Source organism: Xyrauchen texanus, chromosome 28 (genome assembly GCF_025860055.1).
Source record: "Xyrauchen texanus isolate HMW12.3.18 chromosome 28, RBS_HiC_50CHRs, whole genome shotgun sequence".
NCBI lineage: Eukaryota > Metazoa > Chordata > Actinopteri > Cypriniformes > Catostomidae > Xyrauchen > Xyrauchen texanus.
Genome location: NC_068303.1, coordinates 38996736 through 39022833, shown reverse-complemented (window position 1 = coordinate 39022833; position 26098 = coordinate 38996736). Strand labels below are relative to the sequence as shown.

The 26098-nt window shown below is 36.2% G+C and overlaps 1 protein-coding gene across 1 annotated transcript in view; it reads left to right on the top strand.

Annotated features, from left to right (window-relative positions):
• Positions 1-26098, top strand: part of map3k5 (mitogen-activated protein kinase kinase kinase 5) — a 92139-nt gene that overhangs the window by 52073 nt on the left and 13968 nt on the right. Inside the window, exons 8-24 of the mRNA XM_052095307.1 lie at positions 1895-2007; positions 3283-3442; positions 3897-4050; positions 5289-5396; positions 6976-7028; positions 7477-7572; positions 11599-11680; positions 14292-14425; positions 15492-15619; positions 16112-16248; positions 17845-17950; positions 18681-18838; positions 20618-20798; positions 21886-21903; positions 23663-23840; positions 24811-24979; positions 25499-25684. Coding sequence (XP_051951267.1) covers positions 1895-2007; positions 3283-3442; positions 3897-4050; positions 5289-5396; positions 6976-7028; positions 7477-7572; positions 11599-11680; positions 14292-14425; positions 15492-15619; positions 16112-16248; positions 17845-17950; positions 18681-18838; positions 20618-20798; positions 21886-21903; positions 23663-23840; positions 24811-24979; positions 25499-25684 — 2161 coding nt within the window. The remainder of the gene's footprint in view (positions 1-1894; positions 2008-3282; positions 3443-3896; positions 4051-5288; positions 5397-6975; positions 7029-7476; positions 7573-11598; positions 11681-14291; positions 14426-15491; positions 15620-16111; positions 16249-17844; positions 17951-18680; positions 18839-20617; positions 20799-21885; positions 21904-23662; positions 23841-24810; positions 24980-25498; positions 25685-26098) is intronic.

Sequence of the window (26098 nt, the reverse complement as noted above, 5' to 3'; positions counted from 1 at the left end):
CAATGTGCACAATTGTTTTGTCCTTAGGCCTTGTTTATAGTTGAACCTGTCCTGCACACACAGTTCTCAACGGCCCGAGGATTTTATACTTTTGTGGTATCAGGTGTGCACGCTGCGCTGCACACCTTTTTAGATGTTTTCATGAGCGCACCTGATTCAAATGTCTGAAGGGGTGAATAAACATTTAAAGGATTAGTTCACCCAAAAAATGTAATTCAGTAATTGTTTGCTCACCCCTGTTTTTTTGCTCACCAAATTTTGTGCTCAGTGATGTCATAAAATGGCAGTTTATAGTGACCACCAAGCTTCAAAAGTATAATTCCGAAGTCTAATAAATTATTCCTTGAGACTCATGATTTTTATGAAAGCACATGATAAGGTCTGGTGAGAATCATAACGAGAGCAACAGTTCACCAGCCACCTCACGACATTGGGACTTTCTAACGAAAACTTGTTTTGTTTATCTAAAAACAGTCCTCCACTGCAATAGTGACAACAGAACACAACACAGCTGCACATGAAACAGAGAACAGAACTTACTAAACATGTCTGAATAGTTTGTAGTCGAAGAATTTATGCATTTCTATGCCCAGCCTTATTTTTTGGAACGGAGCACTCAGAAATCAGACAGAAACATAGAGGAGGCTACAGGCAGCCACAGTCACACCATATCCTAACCTGACGCCAAACGACATGCGATAAAAGGTATATTTTTTATTTTAATTAGAGTTTTTGTCCTTACCAGCCATGACGAGCGACGGTACATTCTGTCGATCGCTTGTTGTATATTTTCGCCATCACGCCTGTAACGTCTTCCGGGTGAACTCAGGGGGGCTGTGTGAACTGTTGCTCTTGTGCCCTATCATGAACGCACACAGAAGAATAATGGTTAGTGAACATTTTCACTAAATAATTCATTAGATTTTGGTTTCTTTCTCACTAGACCTTATTGTATGCTTTCATAACAATAATGAGTGTCATGGAATAATTTATTAGGCTTCTGAATTATATTTTGTGTCCTTTTGAAGCTTGAAGTGGTGATCACCATAAACTGTCGTTGTATGACATCACTGAGCACAATTTATTTATTATCAAGAAAAAGACATATTGGGTTTTAACAACACAGGGGTGACTGCATTTTCATTTTTGGGTGACCTATCCCTTTAAATTTCGGTCTCACATGGCTTCATAAGAATTTAAATACAGCGCTCAAGTGATATGGATGACTTATTTGTGTGCTTTTATGTGCTTTTGGAGCTTGACATTCACAATCCTCTCATCCCTCATTCTTGTGTTTTGTGACTGTAATAAGACATTTGTTTTAAACGATGAGGATGAGTAAAGGCAAAATGTTAATTTTTGGGTGAGCTATGATATATAAACATTGCCCCTGCTGGAATATCACTTTGGCTAGTTAATCTTTTTTGGGGTGTTTTACGAGTATATAGGCATTATTAAAATGAATTATGTATTTAATTAAAACATATATTATGGGTTTAATTAGAAAATATTCAGGAAATAAAAGAAAAATGTAGTCCTAGTGACACAAATTTCATCTAGATATTATTTTTGTAACTTGTTTAACTTCATTATTCAGCAAAAAAGTGAAAAAGGAAAGAACGCATTTCATTGTATTTTTTTAAATAATAAAACAAAACATTTTCATGACAAAGTAAATAAAAAAAAAAATCTGATCAGCTTATGGGGTTCTAATAGAGTGAGGAGTTACCCACACATTAACGATGGATCAACTAAAGTTTGACAACCACAAGTGTCACAATACTTTTGTCTTATTTTTTAACACCATTTCTATTGTTTTATCATTTGAAACCTAACATATTAATTTTGGTGAAATGTTTTGCTTGAAGAATGTGTTTGTGCATTATGTTTGCAGGTTCAGGAAAGGTTTTGAATCAGAGCCCACGCTACACTCTGGAATAAACTATGCCGTGCTGTTATTGGCTGCAGGGCAACAGTTTGAATCCTCCTTTGAGCTGCGTAAAGTAGGTGCGTTTGATTTTTCCATTTTTGGCCGAGCTATAATCATTTTTGGGTGACTTAAGACCACATGAAACGGCATTCTTAACCCATTTTACATCCATATTGTGACATATTTCCAAGTGAAATTCAGAACTTTATTTGATCCATTACTAATTGATTGGATTGTGAAAACTGGCCATACAAAATTGTAGCCAGACCAGTTATTTGTGATATTACATTATTACTTGGCTGTCTGAAATACTCTATTCTGATGGGTAAATCGCGCTATCTTCAAAATCAGAATTGTCATACATGAGTCATTTTTCATACTTTTCGTATCACTCTGCAATCTCTTCAAGTAAGATTATAAAATAATTCAAACTTAGATCAATGTTTTACATTAATTGATTGATATATTTGGCAAGTAGGATAATGAGCAGTCAGTTGGTCATTTTTGCAATACATAACACCAACAGATCGCAAACAGAAGGTTGAATTCATCTGTTTCAAGAGACTCTTGGTTTTTCCTCTTCTTTCATAATAGCATAATTCCAATGCAAATCTATATTTCATGTAATTTAATGCATTTATTTGGTAGGTAGCCATTTAATTAGTGGGATAATATACAGTCAGCCGGCCACTATCACAAAATAAACCCCTTCTGGTGATATAAGACCCCTCTGCCTCATGTTTGCGGTAACAACAGTCTGACTGTATATTAGACAGTATATCGGTTTTACAGATGAATCAGTACCGATAGTTGTTTTTTTTTGGAACTATCGTCTATCTGCAAAATACTATACCATTGCTGATAGTTTTTTAATTGTGATTAACAATTTGGTGATTTGGTCGTGCCAACAGTAAACGTCTATCTTGTTCCATTTTGCACTGCACACGCTTGCGCTAATACTGCCACAAATAAACAATTTACAACATTCTTGAAGATTAGTCCAGTGTAGACAGCCTCAAATCCATGAGCGATCGACCTCTAATATTGTCTCTTAACTTTAAGTGGAATTAAATTCCTGCGGTAACTATTTTGGCTATATTTTAGAATGGCTGAATTACCTAGGACAGTAGTGACTACATTTCCATTTGATTGTTGGTTAACATCCTTGCTGGCATAGGTGATGTCAGCCAAAAATGAATTTATTATTTTGATGAAAGATTACGACACATTATTTTTTCCTTATGATAATGTGCAATGATTAAAACATTCACGATCAGATTACAAATATGTATTAACAAAGTAAAGAGACTTAAAATGCCGTTCAGATATCTTCAATTGTGTGTGTTGTGTAGGTGTAAAGTTAAGCAGTCTGTTGGGGAAGAAGGGCAGTCTGGATAAGCTCCAGAGTTATTGGGATGTGGGCTTCTTTCTTGGTGCGAGTATTCTCGCCTGTGACAACACACGCGTCATCCAGGCCTCTGAAAAACTCTTCAAACTTAAAGCTCCCATCTGGTATGTGCACACATTCATGTTTTACACACATCATTTATAAGAACATGCTACAAATGTACTGTATAGTATTAAAGTATTAATTGAATAGTTCTCCAAAAAGTCTCATTCGCCCTTGTGTACAATTATAACAAAATAAAGGCTAAAGAATGGATCTATGAACAATTTACACAGAACATTTGTTATGTCCGAGTTTTAAGACCATTGGTTCTCGATTGTCATATGACAGATTAAAATGTGGCAAGTTTCAACAACACAACTGCAACTGAGATTTGACAGCAACAGCATGGGGAATGTTATCAGTAAGCAATTGAAATTGGAAGGGGAAGAAATCACATAGACTTGCAAAGAAAAGGGGCCACACATATCTAGAGACCAAAATATAGCAGAATGTCATCACAGAATAATGTTTGAGTGCACTGTTAGTTCATTGAAGTGTTTGGATTGTATATTTCAGGTATCTGCGCTCACTGGTGGAAACCGTCCTGATCTATAAGCACTTTAGGAAACCCAGCACAGATTCACAGGCCCCTAAACAAGAGCTGGTGGACTTCTGGATGGACTTCATGGTGGAAGCCACCAAAAAAGATGTGACATCAGTCCGATTCCCTGTATGAACACTTTTCACAACACACAAACACTCACACGCTTTGACTCAAAACCAAGTGAGCTGACTACCTAGACCTTAGATCATTTGTTCTCTGAAGAATTTAATGATAAATGTTCATATGAATACTTGAGACTTTATTGAGACTACCTTGGCAAATCTGAGCATAGTTTGAGGCATTAGTGAGATCCAAGTCCTGATTGGTCATTGGGAGAAATCCTAGTGACCTTGCTGTCGTTTGACTGATTTGGTCTGCCGGTTTCATTATTGTTTTATTTAGGGATGTGAATCCATTACATTTAAAATGTAAAACTTAATTGCACAGTTTTATGTGATTAATCGTGATTACATTGTACATTACAACATATTTGCATCAAATTGTCCATTGTTCCCAAAGGTTTGCTGGATGTTCACCACTACCGGTGAAGAGCTGCAAACTTCTGGCTAACATTTGCGGCGAATCACAAGCTCATTTGCATGTGAAAATAATTAGCGTCACATTTGCGGCTAGTTTCGATTTTTTTTTTGTAAGTAATGACTAGCAATCTATAGAAATGTCTTCTTTTCTTTTTTTCAACACAAAAAATGTCAATTGAGCCGGAAAATGAAATCATTAAGCCAGTGTGTTATGGTGTGGTGTGTTGCGGGCCACTCTGGGACAGAAAGTCCAGGGCCAATTTTTTGTCCTAATCCGCTCCTGAGTTTATGGATAACATGCCATAAAAACAGTGGACATGCTGTAAAAAAAAAAAAAGAAAGTTGGGCAAAATCTTCTGCTGTTTTCCAGCAGACTTTTAGATCAAATTTTAGATACATTACAGGTTGTTGTTTCAAAATTGGTTGTTGGTTATGGATGGCCTTGATGAGTGTGAGACCAGCCTGAAATGTTGTCCCAAACTGGCACTGGTGAGATCTCTTCTAAATCTCTTAAGAAGAGATTTGTAAGAATACTAGTGTGTGATTCTCAATAGAAACATTTGAAAAGTAGGAGAGTTCAGCCAAAGTTTCCATTTGTTCTCCATTTAATATTGTTGCTGTCTAGGAGAAACATTTAAGGTTTTAAATAGATCTCAGTTGCTGTGGTGTGCAGTCCATAAGCCTTCTCTAGGATGCTGTTTGTAGACCTCAGCTCATGTAGACATCAACTATATAGGTTTATATACAGTACACAACCCGAGACCATTTATTTATTTTATATGCTCTTACTGTTCTCATTATTGGATACTTTTGACATGTGTGCAGGTATTGATACTGGAGCCCACTAAAGTGTACCAGCCGTCTTACCTCTCAATAAACAACGATGTGGAGGAGAACACATTGTCTATCTGGCACGTTACCCCTGATGATAAAGTAATCAATCATTTATTTACTATTTACTATTAATTCATTCATTACATTTCTTCATTGGTTTGTTTACTTATTCATTTAAAAATCAATATGGGTTTATAAAACATATTTTACAAATGTGACTGTAATCCATAAACACCAAGTTAATTATGTTAACCCCTTTACTGTGCAGAGTGGGGCCAGGAGTGTGTAGTATATTTACGCTTAAAATTTAAAAGTCCCCAAAAACACAAGTCAAATGTGGTATCATTTAATAAAGCCTTAAAATCTGAATGTTTCATAGAGCATAACTTTTGCATGTATATTAAATGTATAAATGGCATGTAGTCATCAGTCAGAATCACTAACTGTAATATGATTTCTTTAAGACAACAAAGACAAACATCTGATTTCATGGCTTCTGTAACCCTCAAGTAGCCACAAACTCTATATCAGGTCTTACATTAGGATGTTTTATTAAAAATAAGCTGTTTTCTAGCTTGCTTGGGTAAATAATTCAGTGTTATCTCTCAGATATCCAGAAGAAAAATGCAGTCCAGCAGAAAAAGTATGATAAGTAAATCATCGGCAATATATGCTGTCGACTGTTGATGATTAAATCTTTGAATATATCATTGCAAAACTGAGGATCTAAGCTTTCCAAAGACACCTATATTAGGTTTCTTGTCAATTCAGAGGCAGAGATATATGTGGAAAGAGTGGGGAAGGTGTGTGGGATCACAAAATAGACAGTGTCTATGGACGAGCACATGGCTATGTTAGAGTGCCACCTGCATTTCAGATCTGAAAACTTGCTGCCATCCAGTGGAATTAACTTACACTTTTTGCAGGGACATAGAGCAAACATGAATTACATGGTTGCAAAGATAGGACCAAAAAATTACTTGTATCTATGTAAAGTATGTTCATCAAGAGATTGGAAACATAAACAATATTATGTATTATTTATTGTAATATTTTTTGGGGGTGGGGGGGGGGTTAAATTGAGAACAATATATTTTCTAATCATTTACTCAACTGTCTTCTGCTGAACATAAATTAAGATTTTTAGAAAAATATCTCAGCTCTGTAGGTCCAAACAATGCAAGTGAATGACAGCCAAAACTTTGAAGGTCAAAGTGATATGATAGGTGTGGATGAGAAAAAAGCTATTTTTTACTATAAATCTCCACTTAAGCATTCTTCTTTTGTTTTTGTCGATTCACAAACTTTGTGCTTTTCGCCACCTACTGGACATTTCACCACACCTAGCATATTGCTTCTGAAAATATGGATTTAACCACTGGAGTGATATGGATTACTTTTATGCTGTCTTTATGTGCTTTTTTGACCTTCAAATTTCTGGCCACTATTCCTTTGCATTGGGCCAACAGAGCTGAGATATTCTTATAAAAAAATTTTATACACATCTGGGATGGCATGAGAGTGAGTAAATGATTAGATAATTTTCATTTTCGGGTGAACTATCCCTGTAACGGATTCCTGAGCTACAAAGGTTTTACTGGAAGGTTGCTTTTTTTTTCTTTTTTTTTAATTAGCAAGAATGTGTAAGTCACTGTGTCTCTCTCTCTCTGTGTCTCAGAATATGGGGATTCATGAGTGGAACTTCAGTGCAGCATCAGTGCGAGGTGTGAGGTAAATACTCTCTACTCTTTTTAAAAAAAACTTTGCGTAATAAGGCTCAAGAAGCTGTGCTGCATTATGAATATAGTCACAGATAAAGGCCTTTTTTTAGGTCCGGCACACAGCAGAGCATATCCTCATGTGCCTTATTTCTTTAAAATATTTTTATTTTAAATAAAATATTTTATTAAGCAACCTTCCACTAGAAAATACAGTCCCTAACATGTAAACTGAGATTCATATGCAGATGTTTGCCTCATAGCTGCTACTACTTCGTGGATTTTGAACTGCTGAAATGACGTGTTAACCAATCAACTTCAGCCTAATCCTTTATATCTTTCTACAGCCTCTGTCTTAGCCTTATGTTTCAGAATATGTGTAATACTGTATGATCACCTGATCACAACGATGAAGCATTTAAGATGAAAGATTGAATGTTTTTTTTTTTCAACACATGCAGCATCTCTAAGTTTGATGAGCGCTGCAGTTTTCTTTATGTGGTGAACAACTCTGAAGACTTCCAGATCTATTTCTGCACAGAGATGCACTGCAAGAGGTGTGTGTGTGTGTGTGTGTGTGTGTGTGTGTGTGCGTTTGCTAATAATTACTTTGTTCATTCTTCCTTATAATGAAATAGGGCTCTGTAAAAATATAGTTTTTCCGATTAATTGTGATCTTCATTTGAACAATCCAATTATGATTCTTAAAATCTCAAGATCAATCTTTTACTCTATGGGCAACCCTCACTAAATCACTTACATATGCATATGCATCCAAATGTCATGCTGTGCAAAAAAAAATACCTGTGATTGGCCACTATCTGATAAATGTTCAGATTTCAGCAGTGATTGAGTAGAACAGTGGTAAAGAAGTTCTGAGATCCTTTCAATGCGTGTTGAGAATAAAAGTTTGGTTTTACTCGTTCTGTGTAATGTGTGCCCAAAGATGAAATCCACACAATCCTTTTAATATCCTTTCTGTTTTTTATAGTCAGTTGTGGATCAAAAACTATTTTCTTTTAGTCTTTATTCTAATCACCCCTACCACTGAAGTGGCAAAGAAGCCATTGGACTCCATTCTTGTTAATATGCGCTCAACCAAACATCTGTGAGTCGCTCAATGAACTGCCACTACTCTTAAAGAGACAGTACCATTTTAGCATGTGTTCCAAATCAATATAAATACTTGTAAATAGTGCAAATGAATATTGTAAATAATAAACATGTTACAATTAGGGCTACAAAGTATAAATTTGTATAAAAAAACAAAAAAGATGCACAACAGAGCTTTACAGTATTAATGAAAACAATTTGATTTCCTGAGGCTGCCATGGCTGAATTACAACATGCTGATATTCAGTACAGGTATTCAGATTTTCTGATACTGCTTTCAGATAATAATTCTAATAATTTAATATTATATTATTATTATTATTATGAGTATTATTGATACTACTATGAATATTACACTTATTATACAGTAGTAATATTTTTCTGTCGTAATGTCTTTAATTTCATGCATCCAGTTAAATAAAGCTCTCATTTCAGAGGGACATTTATTTTGAAAGACCTCGGAAGTTCTTCCTGTTTTTGAAGGGTTCATTATATCAAATTTCCGGCGACTTGCGAACTGAAATCTCCGGTGAAAAATGTAATTTGAGAGTTCATAGATATTTAAACTCTAAACACACTGCTCTGCTGCTCTGCAGATGGATACTATTGGACACATTGCATGAAAATCAAGCATTAGTAGTGTGTGTTGCATGTGTGTGCACTCGCCTGAGTGTGTGAAGTAGATGACAGAGCAGAGCCTCTCATTCATTCTGTGGCGCACAGCGCATGTGACTATATTATTTAATTAAATGACATCCTTCTGCTGATTAATGATCACACTTGGCCATATCGAGAATATGTTTTATTATTTTCAAATAGTGTTCGATTCATCTCAAAACTCTTCACATTATATTTTGCTAATGGCAGCATACTTCAATATGGTACCAAAATTAACAACAAGATGATATTTTACCATTTAAAGATTTTTGGTATCGTAATATTTCATTATTTATATATATATATAAATAATGAAATATTATGATACTAAAATGTTGTATATATATATATATATATATATATATATATTAGTAAATGGTCTGCATTTATATAGTGCCTCTTTAATCTTAACGGTATTCAAAGCACTTTACACTGTGACTCATTCACCCATTCACACACACACACATTCATACACCAATGACGGTAGAACTGCCATGCAAGGCGCTAGCCTGCCATTGGGAGCAACTTGGTGTTCAGTGTCTTGCCCAAGGACACTTCGGCATGTGGAGTTGTGTGGGCCGGGAATTGAACTACCAACCTTGCGATTAGTGGCTGACCCACTCTTCCACCTGAGCCACAGCCGCACATATAGAGTATTTAGATAATTAAAATGCATTACATCATTGTGGCAGATGAATAAAGCATTGATAATAAAATACAAAAAGTGGCTTTAGAATACAATGTATTGTTTATTTGCATATTATTGAACATGAGCCAGTCATTGGCCTACAGTTCACAGCAATCCATTTTGCAATTTAATTTGTCAATCAGTCCGAGATTTATTATGAGTGCTTGTTTAAGAGCACGTCAATGTGCACCTGCATCAGACAGGTGCTTTTGGACCATCTCACTTTGGTTGCGTCATATCATTTTATAGGTTGCTGTGTCAAGTTAAACGTAGTTAATTCTTAGAAAAACATCTTGATTTGCGCTCCATTAAGCTGTGTTTTGAGCACAAGAATGTGATCTCGTGTTGTGTTGTCTGCTGAAGGGTTGGTTTGTTTTCTGTATAAGATGCGTGTTGCCTATACAGCTGAAGTTTAGCTTACTGCCCCCTGGAGAAAAAGAATCTTCCTTGTTACAGTTCAGGGACATGATTAATTGCATACATTTTTTAACACATTATTATTTATATAATCACATTGAATTAACATGTTAAATTGTAAGCCCTAGTAACAATATACACTCACCTAAAGGATTATTAGGAACACCATACTAATACTGTGTTTGACCCCCTTTCGCCTTCAGAACTGTCTTAATTCTACGTGGCATTGATTCAACAAGGTGCTGAAAGCATTCTTTAGAAATGTTGGCCCATATTGATAGGATAGCATCTTGCAGTTGATGGAGATTTGTGGGATGCACATCCAGGGCACGAAGCTCCCGTTCCACCACATCCCAAAGATGCTCTATTGGGTTGAGATCTGGTGACTGTGGGGGCCATTTTAGTACAGTGAACTCATTGTCATGTTCAAGAAACCAATTTGAAATGATTCGAGCTTTGTGACATGGTGCATTATCCTGCTGGAAGTAGCCATCAGAGGATGGGTACATGGTGGCCATAAAGGGATGGACATGGTCAGAAACAATGCTCAGGTAGGCCGTGGCATTTAAACGATGCCCAATTGGCACTAAGGGGCCTAAAGTGTGCCAAGAAAACATCCCCCACACCATTACACCACCACCACCAGCCTGCACAGTGGAATGTTCTAATTCTGTTTACGCCAAATTCTGACTCTACCATCTGAATGTCTCAACAGAAATCGAGACTCATCAGACCAGGCAACATTTTTCCAGACTTCAACTGTCCAATTTTGGTGAGCTCTTGCAAATTGTAGCCTCTTTTTCCTATTTGTAGTGGAGATGAGTGGTACCCGGTGGGGTCTTCTGCTGTTGTAGCCCATCCACCTCAAGGTTGTGCGTGTTGTGGCTTCACAAATGCTTTGCTGCATACCTCGGTTGTAACGAGTGGTTATTTCAGGCAAAGTTGCTCTTCTATCAGCTTGAATCAGTCGGCACATTCTCCTCTGACCTCTAGCATCAACAAGGCATTTTCGCCCACAGGACTGCCGCATACTGGATGTTTTTCCCTTTTCACACCATTCTTTGTAAACCCTAGAAATGGTTGTGTGTGAAAATCCCAGTAACTGAGCAGATTGTGAAATACTCAGACCGGCCCGTCTGGTACCAACAACCATGCCACGCTCAAAATTGCTTAAATCACCTTTCTTTCCCATTCTTACGTTCAGTTTGGAGTTCAGGAGATTGTCTTGACGAGGACCACACCCCTAAATGCATTGAAGCAACTGCCATGTGGATTGGTTGATTAGATAATTGCATTAATGAGAAATTGAACAGGTGTTCCTAATAATCCTTTAGGTGAGTGTATATATAGACTTTATATACTGTATATGCTATATAAGCAAAACAAGACTCTTATATTTCTGAATGTCTGTAAAGGTTGCTATTGGAAGCCCCTGATAGTATCTCCCACAGTGAAATCTCATTGGTTTAAACCCCAACTCAACTTAGCTGTAAATTAAACATCAAATATCAGCTAATTGGCTTTGATTGTATCCCATCCCATCGCATAGCATTTTCAGAATGATAGAAAAATGACTATGCTGGAAACTTGTCGCGTCATGCTTGTTAGGACGCAGTGTAAAATTAAACGTGTGCAGTGGTATTTAGAAATTTTTACTTTGTTATATTTTCCACTTAAATTGTGATAATGATGTGTTTATGTTGTGTAGGTTTTGTGATCTGCTAAACGCTCTAACTGAAGAGGCTTGGAAAGGCTCGGATGAGACCGAATGTGAATCAGAGGCTTTAGAGGTAAAATAATCATTTGAGATAATAACAAAAATGTGCACATTTTTTGTACATAGTCAGAATATCTAGACCACTTTACATGTTAACATAAAATTTGGTAACCGTTTACCATAAGGTTGTATTTGTTGTAACAGTAGATAATGCTTTAGGTATTATCAACTAACGATGAACCATATTTTATTACAGCAGTTATTCATTTTGGTTGATGTTAATTCATACGAATACATTTATTCATTGTTAGTTCATGTTAGTTTATAATGCATTAGCTAATGTAAACATCAAACTTTTGTTAAAAACATATTGGTATATTAGTTAATTAACATTAACCAAGCTGAATATATGCTGTAATAGTATTGTTTGTATGATAATACATTACAGATATTACAGCTTCTTTTCTGTTAATGCATAATTGTCTGTAAAGCTGCTTTGAAATGATGTGTGTTGTGAAAAGCACTATACAAATAAAAAATAATGACTTGACAATTGTTCATTAATAGTTCATGTAAACTTGTGTAGTTAACTAATGTTAATGATACAGCCTTATTGCAAAGTGTTACCTGAAATGTTTTGTGCTTGATTAGAGACTCCATTTGAAACAGGAAGTTGGGGTGGGACATATCGAAAAGCCTATCCCTTTTTTATTTAAAAAATAGCCAGTAGACATTAGTTTACATCACAGCCATGAGCCAAGCCTACTTGCTAGTCCGTAGTGGATGGCATTAGGGGGATATTCTCAGTCTAGATTACATTGGATTTGACATATTTTTTGGTCCATATTCCCTTGTAGAGAAAGACCGTTGATTAAATGTGTGTATCTGCTTGAAGTACACTATCGTATAGATCAGTGGTTTTCAAACTTTTTGATGTCAAGGACCTTCAGATATGATGTTCCCCTTGCGAAGGACCCCCAGTTTGACAAAAATATTAAACATGATATTATAAAGATATGTTGTTTGCAAAATTAAATAATTGGCTTTTATTAGGGCCATTTTACTAAAGAAAAATTAATTGTTAAAGGTTTATATGCAAAACATTTACTGCAACATTGCTTTTTGTCCATACATATTCGATTTTATTGAATAATGTCTCCAATATCGTTTCTGTTCTTTACAGTCAGATCAAAAAGTAAAAAGAAATATTATTTTTAACCTCACATAGCATAGATGCCATCAACATACTGAGAAACTTCTCTCTTGTCAATAAACAGTGTCCCAGTCTGTGATATGCTTGTTGATCTCTTAAAGTGACAGTACCATTTTAGTGATCGTTACACAAATAAATTAAACTCAGTGTTTTTACTTGTAAATTGTACACATTATTTTAAACAGTGACAGCTCATATCATTATTATATGAACAATTTAATGATATAATATTAATTGATCAAATATAGAATATTTAAGTTTTAGAAGTTAAAATGTGATTATAATAATTATCACAAATTACTAAATAAATACAATTTAAATGTTCACATACTTTTTCAGGACAGGTTTTGTTCAGTTCTATTGCATTTTCTGCACCTATACAGCCTGAATGTAGCCCACCCTTCTGTGACCACTTGTGTTCGGATTTGGAGGGGAGGGTCTCTGTGTCATGATGACATCGATCATTGAATATTGTCAGTGTGCTACTGCATGATAATGAAGTGCAACAAAGTTAGAAAATACAAATAAAGTGCAAAAAAATAAATAATTGAACCTAAACACAAACGCAACATTTCAAGCATAAATTATCCAATATTTTAGTAGATTATGTGTATTTAAGGAGCTACAGGTGTTTTTAGTTGTCATCTGGTGGTGACAACTACAAACAGGTGGTTGTTTCCTTTTAAAGGAAACTTGTTTTAGTGCAGCGGTTGACTGACAGGTGGGGGGTGACGGGACGCATACAGGACGGATTTGCGGTTACACCTCAAATGTGATATTAACACATGCGTCATGTGGTTTTTGTGATCCGATCACATAACGTTTTAGACCCCATTTAGACCCGTATTTAGGGCTGACCCACATGTGATCGGTTCACCCGAAATGCATCTTAATATCAGGTGGAAACGGGGTTATAGCGGCCAAACATACAGCGCAAAGGTAGGCAAAAATATAGTGTACTTTAAGTTATGAAAGCTAAGGAGGTATTTAAATAAAGTAAATACGTGTGTATATTAATGATCTAAAATTTAAACATAATAAAACTCTTACTTTGATCAATGAATTAATTACAACTCACGTGTATATTCGTTATATGGGAGCCGGAGTAAATGACTGAGCACTGTTAAGACATTCCTGATGGGACAGAACCTCATTCACCCCTCAGACGTCAAATACACAAATGGCCTGTAACATTCATGATTATAACATACATAACCTGAATAAATGCTCATGGTTAAGAAGACGATGATTACCTTCTGATTAAAACAATTGTTTGTGATGTATTCAACTCATCAATAGGCCAAAGAGACTGGGGTAAACCCGCCCGTTCTATGAATAACCTTAAAAGCTAATAGACACAAACTAAAAGCCACAAAATTCCAAATTTGATTTCATGGTTTCTTTATGTATTTCTGCTAGTGTTATATAGTTTTGATTGGCATGTAATTTGTGTGCTCTTGTCTGTCTACAGTATGATTATGAATATGATGAGCATGGAGACAGGTTGGTTCTGGGTAAAGGCACGTTTGGGGTAGTTTACGCTGGTCGGGACCTCAGCAACCAGGTGCGTTTAGCCATCAAAGAGATTCCTGAACGGGACAGCAGGTGAGCAACAGCAATGTTTTCTTAATTTGTTTGTGTTTGTAAACAATTAAATGTAATATAAAGACTAAGGCCACATCCACATTAATAAATTTTAATTTGAAAACGCATATTTTTCTCTACATTTTGGCCTTCGGTCCACACCGAGACGGCATTTTTCACAGCGAAAACAGAACATTTCGAAAACGCTTTCCCAAGTGGATAATTTGAAAGCGCCATCTTCGCGTTGTAGCGTGGACTGCGAAAATATATCTGAAAAGGATGATGCATTTGTTGTCATGTGACACAGTCATGTAATCCATTTAACTCAAAACAATCAAGATGGCGGCTCATGTTGTAGAGGCATTATCGTGCCTGATATTCACTTTGATAGCGTTGTTAAATGTTACTTTGTACAACCTTAACATTGCATTCCTTCTGGCACCAACAATCATGCCACTGTCCAAATCACTGAGAACACATTTTCCCCATTCTGATGGTTGATGTAAACATTAACTGAAGCTCCTGACCTGTATCTGAATGATTTTATGCACTGCACTGCTGCCACACGATTGGCTGATTAGATAATCGCATGGATGATTGTTGGTGCCAGATGGGCTGGTTTGAGTATTTCCGTAACGGCTGATCTCCTGGGATTTTCACACACAACAGTCTCTAGAATTTACTCAGAATGGTGCCAAAAACAAAAAACATCCAGTGAGCGGCAGTTCTGTGGATGGAAATGCCTTGTTGATGAGAGAGGTCAACAGAGAATGACCAGATCACAATTGTGGTGAGAAGAATAGCTATTCTGAGATGGGGGTTGGCGCTGTTTTGGTGGCACGAGGGGGACCTACACAATATTAGGCAGGTGGTTTTAATGTTGTGGCTGATCAGTGTATATAATTAACAGAATTATTTATATTGTGTTATTGTATTATATTGGATGGGGCCTTTCTCAGCAATATTGATATATGTGATTCATTGTGAAATTCTATGCCATGTAATTAATTTGATTAAAACATTTTAATTGATTGACAGTCCTAAAAAAAGGCTTAACTTTGTTCATTTTCCCTGTGTGTGTTGGTAGATATTCACAGCCTCTGCATGAGGAGATCGCCCTGCATAAACACCTCAAGCATAAGAACATTGTGCAATATTTGGGCTCCATCAGCGAGAATGGCTTCATCAAGATCTTCATGGAGCAAGTGCCTGGAGGTCAGAAACACATGAACATTATACATGCAGTGTGCTCCAAAAGTCTATGACCTTTGAGACCAATGCTTCTATTTAGCATTTTTTTACTTATATATATTGAAATTATATTATCAGCATAACAATTTGAGTGAAAAGTTTAATTGAAAATTTAATTTAAAAGAATTTAAGAATGTCTTGCACTCGAGCTTGCATGAACAAAACATGTTTATCAAGTTAGCCAGCATGATTTAAGAATGTTCCACAAAGCATCTTGATTCATTCAACAGAAGCAAGAAAATCTGCAATTGGAACCTTATTGTAAAGTGTTACCATATATTTATATCCATGTACGTCATAATGTTTTTGTTGGTTTAAATTCGATTTACATTGTGGACCCCACTGTATATAGTGTACTTTCACATCTTTGGGCCAATAATCATCTATTATATTCAAATGCTTGTATAAAAGATGTTTGTTAAAAACAATTCTTATGTGTTTATCTGTGCATCACAGGCAGTCTGTCTGCGCTGCTCAGGTCAAAGTGGGGTCCTCTGAAAAACAATGAGCCCACCATCGGTTTCTACACAAGACAGATTCTGGAGGGTCTCAGATACCTGCATGACAACCAGATAGTTCACAGAGACATCAAGGTAATGACTCTTTCATCTAAAACTGGAGTTTAACACTATGGTCTAAATAGATCTGATACTAACCAGAGTCAAGTCATCACTGAAGGTAAAATGCTGCATGAAACAGCAGAAACACAGCCAATCAGAACATATTTGATGTTTAATGTACAGGTATGTGGTGCGTTTTTTTACCAATGAGATTTCTGATGCTTCTGAAAATTAAACCAAGTGACCGACAAAATGCTTTGTTATAAAAAGAGGTTATGCAGATTAAAGTTAGGCTGGGTAAAAATACAGATTTTCCCATACACGGCAATTTTCATTTGAATGATATCGATTCTTAAATCCCATGGTCGATCTTTCACTCTCTGCATAACCAGATTTTGTGCTGTGTGACAAAACATTTATGTGATTCTCCACTGGCTGGTAAATGTTCAGATTTCATTCAGCAGGGATTGAGTAGTATAGTGGTGATGAAGTTGAGCAGCGAGATCCTTTTATTGAGTTTTGAGAGTAAAAGTTTGGTTTGACTCGTTCCGTGTGTCCAAAGATGTACAATCTCCACACAATTCATTTGTCATTGAATAATGTCTCATTTAATATCTTTTCTGTTTTTTACCGTCAGTTTTTCATTACAAAAATATATCTATATATTTTTTATTTATTTACTTTATTCCAATTTCACGTTGCACGGATGTGATAAAGAAGCCATTCAACTCCACTCTTGTTTAATATGTGCTCAACCAAAACACTTTTGTTGTATACTTGCTGAACTGCTTCTTTTCTTAAAGAGACAGTACCATTGTAGCATGTTACAAAGCGATGTACCGTATGTACTTGTAAATAGTACAAATCATCCATGTAAACAATAAACATGTAACAATATATAATACATGACATTTCAAGACATCATATTTATTAATGAAATGCATGGATTTGTAGATTTTTGAAAAGCTAAAATCTAATAATAAAATCTAATAAGTAACATTTATATTTTCACAATGTACCTACCAGAAGTTATACGGTCCTCTGTATAATTTCTTCCATATGTAAGCAAAATGGACATTATGAATTGAATCAAATTGAGAGTTTGTGAATCAGAATCAGGACATATTCCCAATCCACTAGGTTACAAAACGATATTCTCATTTTGGAGTAATTGAAAATCATCCATTCTGTAAGTCTGTGCTCAGCAGATCTTTATCCAGCATTCACCATATTATATTGATGAGGTACAATAAAGGATTTCAAATAAAAAAAAGTTGTAACTTCTAGTTCCAGCAGATATACCACCTATATACCATTACACGGGAAAAGAGCTAAGATCCCGGACAAGCCCCCAATTACGTTAATACACCCAGATGGATTTGAATGGTTTCTGGGATCGTAACATGATAAGAGATGCATGACTTCGTACTCAGTAGGCATTTATTCAGCTATACACCCTGTTGACTATGAGTATGTATGAGATCTGTGTATTATACATTATGCTGGAGGTTGTCATTCATAGATTTTGTAGATTTAGCCTAAATTTTCCTTTTTGCATTTATGTGGTCTTGACTGTAACACAATGTGGTATGATTATCAGAAATTATTTTCTACTGTCACTACTTTCAGGGGGATAATGTCTTGATAAACACCTACAGCGGAGTTTTGAAAATCTCTGACTTTGGAACGTCTAAACGTCTGGCTGGAATAAACCCCTGCACTGAAACATTTACTGGTACTGTACTAAATACATTAACTATGATGTCTGCTACAGCTACATGGCAAAAATAAGATCTAATATAGTGAGATTATTACTTAAAACAATTGAAATATCAGCTGTAGTCCTAGATTTAAGGTTAGTTTGAAATAAGACCACAAAAGGTTTCCGTTTGTTTGAGAATTTGTAAACCTGCACATTTCATAAAAGTTAAATCATGGTAAATCTTGTGCACAGAGAGCATACAGTACATTTGCTTGCTTTCATTAAAGTGAATGTATTTTAGCTATTTTTAAGTATAAATTGCTCGATTCATATTGATCACTCAATTTGATCTTATATGTTTCTAATAAAATGGACCAATTTGTAACCAAATTTCCTGAATAATGCATTGCTTGTTCTTGAAACATGATTGTTTATCTTGATGTTCACCCAACCATAATCATCTCACCTATTGAAACATTTCTGACATTTTTAATTGAAAGTGAATTTATACTGTTGTAAGAATCAAAACACCCTGTTTTAATGGAATGACAGAATTTGGAGTGTTGGAAGGAAGAACAAACTTGATATGAATAAGAAATTTGCAAGCAATGTGAGAGAAAAGTCTTACTGCAAAAGATTAATATAGTGTAAAAGCATAAAATACTTGCAGTATCATATAGTGCTCAAAATATCTTATTAGAGGATAAATTAATCATTACCAATTAACATTACTGCTATTTCCCATGATGTCTCTATATTTCAGGTACATTACAATATATGGCTCCTGAAATCATAGATAAAGGGCCACGTGGATACGGTAAGCCAGCAGACATCTGGTCCCTGGGCTGCACCATCATAGAGATGGCCACTGGGAAACCACCCTTCTACGAGCTGGGAGAACCACAGGCAGCAATGTTCAAGGTCATTAGTGCTTGCTTTAATGTGTATTAAATTTAAGGGTGAAGTGTGTAATTTCTGTGTCGGAATTTAAACAAATTATGTTTTCAGTATGGCTGTCAATAGATTACAATTTTAAACTAATTAATTACATGATGTGTCAATTAATCAAATATCAATATTTACTGATACCATTTACCCAAATAAAGATAATTTAAATGACTATAATTAGAACCATAAATAATTAATATTATAACGCAGATCATTCAAATACATTGCATCATATACATATGTTGTGGCAGCAGACAAATAAAGCATTTGGACACTACAAATAGTGGCTTTAAAAGTTCATTATTTTCATATCATTGAACAAAATCTAATATTGGCATACTTCTGTATGCGGTCTATGAACTCTTGCTAAAGATGGATGCTTTTGGAGCTTTTTACTGCGGTTGCATCATGTATCACTAGTTTTCAGCATCTCTAATCGGGCAAGAAAACCTATTTTTCCGTGTTGTGAATGTCCGTTTGCGGTCTGATTTGAATGTTGTGAGATAAAAATTATCATATTCCACAAAATAATGGGAAGGAAACAAATGAGATTGAAATGAGTTTGTGCTCGCGGGCGAAACACAACAACATCATTGCGTGTATTCCGATTCACACACAAATTACTCTTATGAACCGATTCTTTTTAGTGAATCAAAACAGACAGAGCAACCAGCGTAGTCTGACAAACAAATTACTCTTATGAAATTATTCTATTTAGTTATTCAAAATGACAAAATGAATGTTTACTGTTCAGCCGGTTCCCGCCTCCTCCTTGCCCATCCTTTATATGTTGCAGACTCTTATGAAGGTTCTTTTAATTAATAGATCAAAGAGACTCACAAACTGACTGACTAATTTCCCTTATGGCAAGTTGTATTTAAAGAGACAAATTTGCAACAAGTATTTCTTTTATAAATGTTAATTTATGAAAAAGCATTAAAACCCCATTACTCAGCAAATTATTTACTGCAATAGCGTATTGGTGTACATGTAAACATAGCCAGTTTTTACTCTTACTCTGGAGAATAAACATTCAAATGGCTTACTTACGGTTGTCTTTATTTATTTAACTTGAATAGGAGAAAATATGGAAAAAACATGACACACTTCAGCTTTAACATAAGCATTATAAGTATTGGTACATTTGTAGCAATTAGATTTTACATTAGATTTATTTTTTCTTGTTATTTTTTTACTTTGTACTGCACTGCTTTGATACCTTTTAAATATCATTTGAATATATATGTTGTGTTTGGGCTCGTTTGAATCGGGAGAGTCTGCTGTAAGTTACGATATGTCATTGTCTATGTTATAAGTATGTTTCAGGAAGTAATATATATTTTGTTATTTAACACAGTGGTTCTCAACTGGTTTTGCTTTAGATTTGACTTTGGGAATCAAGTGGCGACCCAACACAGTAAAATACATAACCTGAAGTCGCATTTTCTTTTATCTTGCATAGTTGTTTGTGATATTCAAGTATAAGAACATGCATCAAGTGACATTATTTTTGTTGTTTTCTCTCCATCCTTTTAAAAGTTTTAAACTAGAAAATTCTCACTAGAATTCAAATGAGTTGTATAAGTTTTGTGGTCTGCTCCGCGATATCATGGAAAGCCAGAGATACAGTAGGTTATTCATAAGGAAATGTCTTTCAAAATAATGTATTTTATTTTTCAAGGACCTCACAACCCCCTGCAGTATTAGCCCAGACTTGTTGTTAAAGTGTGTTGTGCTGGTGTGTTTGTCTAGGTCGGAATGTTTAAGATTCATCCGGAGATTCCTGACACCATGTCCACTGAAGCCAATGCGTTTATCCTGCGCTGTTTTGAACCGAATCCAGACAGCCGAGCCACGGCCAACGATCTACTCACTCACGAATTCCTGACTGTCACGTCACGCAAGAAACGATCAAAGGGCAACAGTTTCGCTGGTGTGTCTGTTTGTTACATGCTCAGTTCTGTTCCAATACCATTATACCATAGAAATAAAGGTTGTAAATTTACTTCAAAGTTCAGTGTTGGTGCTTTGGCACAGTGATGGTAACACTATGGCAATTTGATTTACACTGATAAGTCAAAACATTATGACCACCTGCCTAATATGCTTTTGGTCCTCCGCGTGCTGGCGAAACAGTGCCGGCCCGCCAAGGCATGGACGCTACAAGACTCCGGATGGTGTCCTGTGGTATCTGGATCCAAGACATTAGCAACAGATCCTTCAAGTCTTGTCAGTTCAGATTGGACTTGTTGGCCCAGCACATCCCACAGATGCTCAATTGTCCACGTGATTTAAAAATAAAATGGGACTCATCAGAAAAGGCAACCTTCTTCCACTGCTCCAATGTCAGTTATGTGGCTCGTGTCCTATTGTAGGCGCTTTCAACGGTGAACAGGGGTCATCTACACAGCAGGGTGCGATGCACTGTGTGTTGTGATATATTCATACTGTAACCATCAAATTTTCAGTGACTTGTGCCACAGCAGACCTTCTGTCAGTTTGGACCAGACAGGATAGCCTTTGTTGCCCTGACGCATCGATGAGCCTTGGGCACCAAAAACTCTGCCGCCGGTTTGTAATTTGTCCCTCCTCAGACCACTGTCAATAGGTACTCGCCACTGCTGACCGGAGCACCCCACAAGCCTTGTCGTTTCAGAGATGCTCTAACCCAATCGTCTGGTCATAACAGTTTGGCCCAGGTCTTTACTTCTGCCCATTTGTCCTGCATTCAACATGTTGACTATGAGAACTGATTTTTCGCTTACCATCTAATCTACCCAGACCTTGACATGTGGCCTTGTTAAGAGATGATCAACGTTATTCACTTCACCTGTGAGTGGTCATAATGTTTTGGCTCATCTATGTATATCATGGTACTGAATGATTACCATATTCATTATACCATGGTAATTACATGATACTGCAGGTAATTAAAGTAATTAAAACCATGGTTGGTAAAACAAATGGAAGAAAGCATGAGCCCAGTGAATGACATCTGTTTTTTTGTTGTTTTTTTACAGCTCTGACACCAGGAACTGGTGAGTTTTGTTTATTGTCTACATTATTCTTTTGTGAAGAACTGTATTCATTTTCAGATGAGATTAGAGATTAGGAATTACTTTTCTTTGATTTTATTTTAATCAGCCATGTCAGTCATTTTTCAGGGCTTCTGCAATTTCCCATTTCTGTAAAGATTATTTCACCTTTTCTTTAGCAAATGTTCTTATGCAGTCACTCTGAGCACATTTTATTTGAAAAAGATAGTATTATGTTACAACTTTTCAAATGCAGAGAATCACTCCAATCAAAAGAGCTCTGTAGCGTCCGCACACTCGTATGATGAACTGTGAATGACTCCGTCTCAAACTACGTCTACATTTGTAAATATTTGAATATTTTGCAATAAAATAAAAATATCTTGTTTTTATACTTTACAATTTCAAACACAAAATCTTTTTTAATTGTTTGTCATTCACAATGCTTTGTCGGTTTGTAATTCATGCCATCAGATAATATTGCAAGTACACAGTCTTGTAGCTTTGTCTTTTTGTCAAATTTTCAAATATTTTTTTTTTATAAAATTGCTTCAACTCAAAGTTTATAATGTTGTGATTCACTTCAGAGCTGATTGGTCTGGTTTATGTTTTAGAACTTTTTATGAAGGATTTTATGACAAGACTACGGAAGAAATAAATGGGAAAAATACTTCCATAACCAAGGCGGCTGAAAAGGTGGATGGGCACTGTTGTGCTCTATAATCCCATGCATATGCTAATGCTTAATATTTACTGCATAATTCATTAGCACAGCTAAATGCAGTTTCTGATTGGTCAGTTACGTGTGACGGCAGTGTGTAAAAGCAGTAGACACACTAATCTCAGTGAAAGACATCTGATGTTCAATAGACATCGCCTATCCTGTGCAAATAAACTTGAAACCTTGTGGTGTATAACCATGGCGACTGCTGTGTCTCAAAAGTTGGAAAGCATTGTGTGGCAGCGGGGGCGTGGTCAAGCGCCCGTCCGGGAGAGAGAAGCGGTAAGGGCGCTCACACCTGGGCCAAATTATGTCTAACACCTGTGTCTAATTGCAGTAGCGTGAGGAGAGCGGCATAAAAAGCAGAAAACGGAGAGCCTCGAGAGGGAGAGCCCGACACCAAGCCAAGAGAAACTAATTGTTGTGATAATATTGTGAAAGTAAAAAAGATTAAAAGAAGCCTTACCTTTGACGCTGTTTCCTGTCCCTTCCTTAGTGGAAAGTGTTACACATTGTTTTTGGTGTCTGCGATGTTGCGCCCAAGTGGTGCTCAAACTACTACTCAAACAATTAAATAATTAATCTCAAACAATCTTGTTGTTTGGTGGTGTTACTAGGGATTGCAAATAACTGCATGTGTATCTTCTAACTGCCAAACAGCTTCATTTTGCATTCCATACGTTGTCAATCACGTATATCACTTTCAATTATTAACATGGATTAAAACTCAATGTGCAAATTCAATGAAAATAGTGCTCATAATGCATCCGTAGACCCAGAAACGCACGGTTTATGAAAATTGTGTGTTTAGAGCCTCGTCTAATGAACAAATCTTTTGCACCATTGACTTGAATGGTATGGGGATCTGACTGACATAGATTGCTCTGAGCCGTACATCCATAATATGCAATTTATATAGATTATTTGTACATATATTGAATTCTTTTTTGACACATTTCTTTTTCAAAGAGAAAGTTTCCCATGTTTTTTTAAATCACTCACCACTGGTGTATAATTGACACTGCTGGTCATCTGTTGTAGAGTACTTGCGCAGCGTATCTCTGCCTGTTCCTGTGGTGGTTGAGGACACTAGCAGCAGCAGTGAGTATGGATCTGTGTCGCCTGACAATGATCTCTGCTCGAACCCCTTCAACTTCAAGCCCAGCACCAAGTGCTACAGCGAGAGAGAGGTCAAAGGTCACTGCTCGCTCTTCCTGAGGTGAGAGAATTATGATTCATTCTTCCATAAAATGCTTTATTTTCTTAACCTTTCACAAGGGTTGGATAAAAATATAGATTTTCCCATACATCGTGATCTTGATTTGAACGATCTTGATAACGATTCTTAATTTGTATTAAATCATTAAAAATGTCTGTGATTCTCCACTAGCTGGTAAATGTTCAGATTTCATTCATCAGCAGTGTTGAGTAGTATATTGGTGAAGAAGTTCAGGAGTAAGATCCTTTCACTGCGTGTTGAGAGTAAACGTTTGGGTTGACTCCGTAATGTGTGTCCAAAGATGAGATCCACACAGTCCATTTTTGTCATTGTATAATGTATTTTTTCATATCCTTTCTGTTCTTTACCATCAGTTTTTGAAAAAAAAAAAACCATTTAATTCTAATGACACATAGCACGGATGCAGTAAAGAAGCCATTCAACTCCACTCTCTTTAATGTGTGCTCAACCAAAACACTGTGTGATGCTTGCTGTGAATCGGAATCGAATTGGGAAATCTGTATCAATACCCAGCCCTACCTTTGATGCTATTTTCTTTATTGGAGCAGAAGGTTTGAAGGAAGAATCCAGGTTCAATACAAGTTAATCCTTTAAGTAAATGTTTTTACTAAAGAGATTTCAGGGAATGATATTCATTCTGTGCCATTTGAGTCATCATTGATTTTGTGTCATGTACATGTATGTAACCTTGTGCTTTGTATGGATTATCTAATGACCTAAGCAATCAATGTTAATAACATCATACATTTGCAAATTAGAATGTTATCCCAGGGTTTACACATGAACAGTGTGGAATCACAAAACCTGAAAATCCAGGATTAATTAGTAACCCAGGGTGTGAAGTTTACACAGTATGAAACATGGAACCAGATAATCCAGAATTACATTAGCCCAGGGTTAAGGATCAGACTGGGTTTGCAAATTCACAAATATTTTCCTGATGTTGTAGTATTCCAGTGGAGAACTTTGAAGATCACAGTGCTCCACCTTCCCCTGAGGAGAAAGACTCAGGTTTCTTCATGTTGAGGAAGGACAGTGAGCGGAGAGCCACGTTACACCGAATTCTTACTGAAGACAAAGAGAAGATAGTGCTGCACCTGCAGGAGGCACTCACACAGGTCATCTCACACTCAAACACACTGTTCTTGTGTTTCTTGTTTTATTCTCTTTCAAAAACCTGTATAAGTGCTGAATGACAAGTTTGGTCACAATGACATTTCAATCAGTTCAACGATAAAACAGATAGTAACTAGCAAATAAAATCTAAACTAGTAGCAAATATGCAAATGAGCATTTGTTTTGCTGCAATTGTTTGCCAGATGTTTGCAGAAGTCTTCACCGGTAGTTGTGAACCTCTGGTAAGCCTTTGGCAACAATGGACAATTTTCCATAAGTTTACCGCAAAGCTCATTTGCATGTGAAAATGATCAGTGCCGAATTTGCGGCAAGTTTGCTATGAACTCTCGATTTTCGTAAGGGCTGTCCTGGATACAACATTCTAGTTGTTTTAAAATACAAAATATACTGTAGTAACAACAACTTAACGTGAAACACAATGCTTACAGGTTGTGGGGTTTGCTGTTGGGTCTGTGCTGTATTTCAATAAAAACCTTGGTCATCATTTGCTGTCTCTACAGGGCTCTGAGGAAACGAAACTGAAGCATCAGCATATCTCCTCACTGGTGGCAAGTTTGGCTGATTTTGTGAGGATGGCAGACAGAAAAATAATCGCCAACACCCTCTCTCAACTCAAACTAGAGCTCGACTTCGATAGCGCTGCAATCAGCCAACTGCAGGTGGCGCTGTTCGGCTTCCAGGACGCGGTGAGCATCTTGTCAATGTTTAGTTTATAATACCTTCCCTGAAATTTTAGTTTCAGTGTCAAAATGACTTAAAAATGGACCTTATTTACTTAAAAGTGCTAAACCGTCCTCTCTCTCTCATGTAGTGCTGGGAAAACCAAATCAGAAGCAGTTCTTTCAAACAGTTCATGTAAATTAACCTGGATTAATAAACAATACCCTTACATTTAGCATTTAGAATGCAAATTCATTTTGGTGAGTGGGTTATTTGAACAGTGCCCACACTTTTTTGTGTGATGATCTACTTTTAAATGACCAACTCAATAAGATCTACCAACAAAAAAAAAAAACCCAGTTTCTTTTAAAATAAGAAAATGCTTGTTGGGACTACTGCATGTATCCCTACATGCAATTCATCTTCTAATTAATACAAAA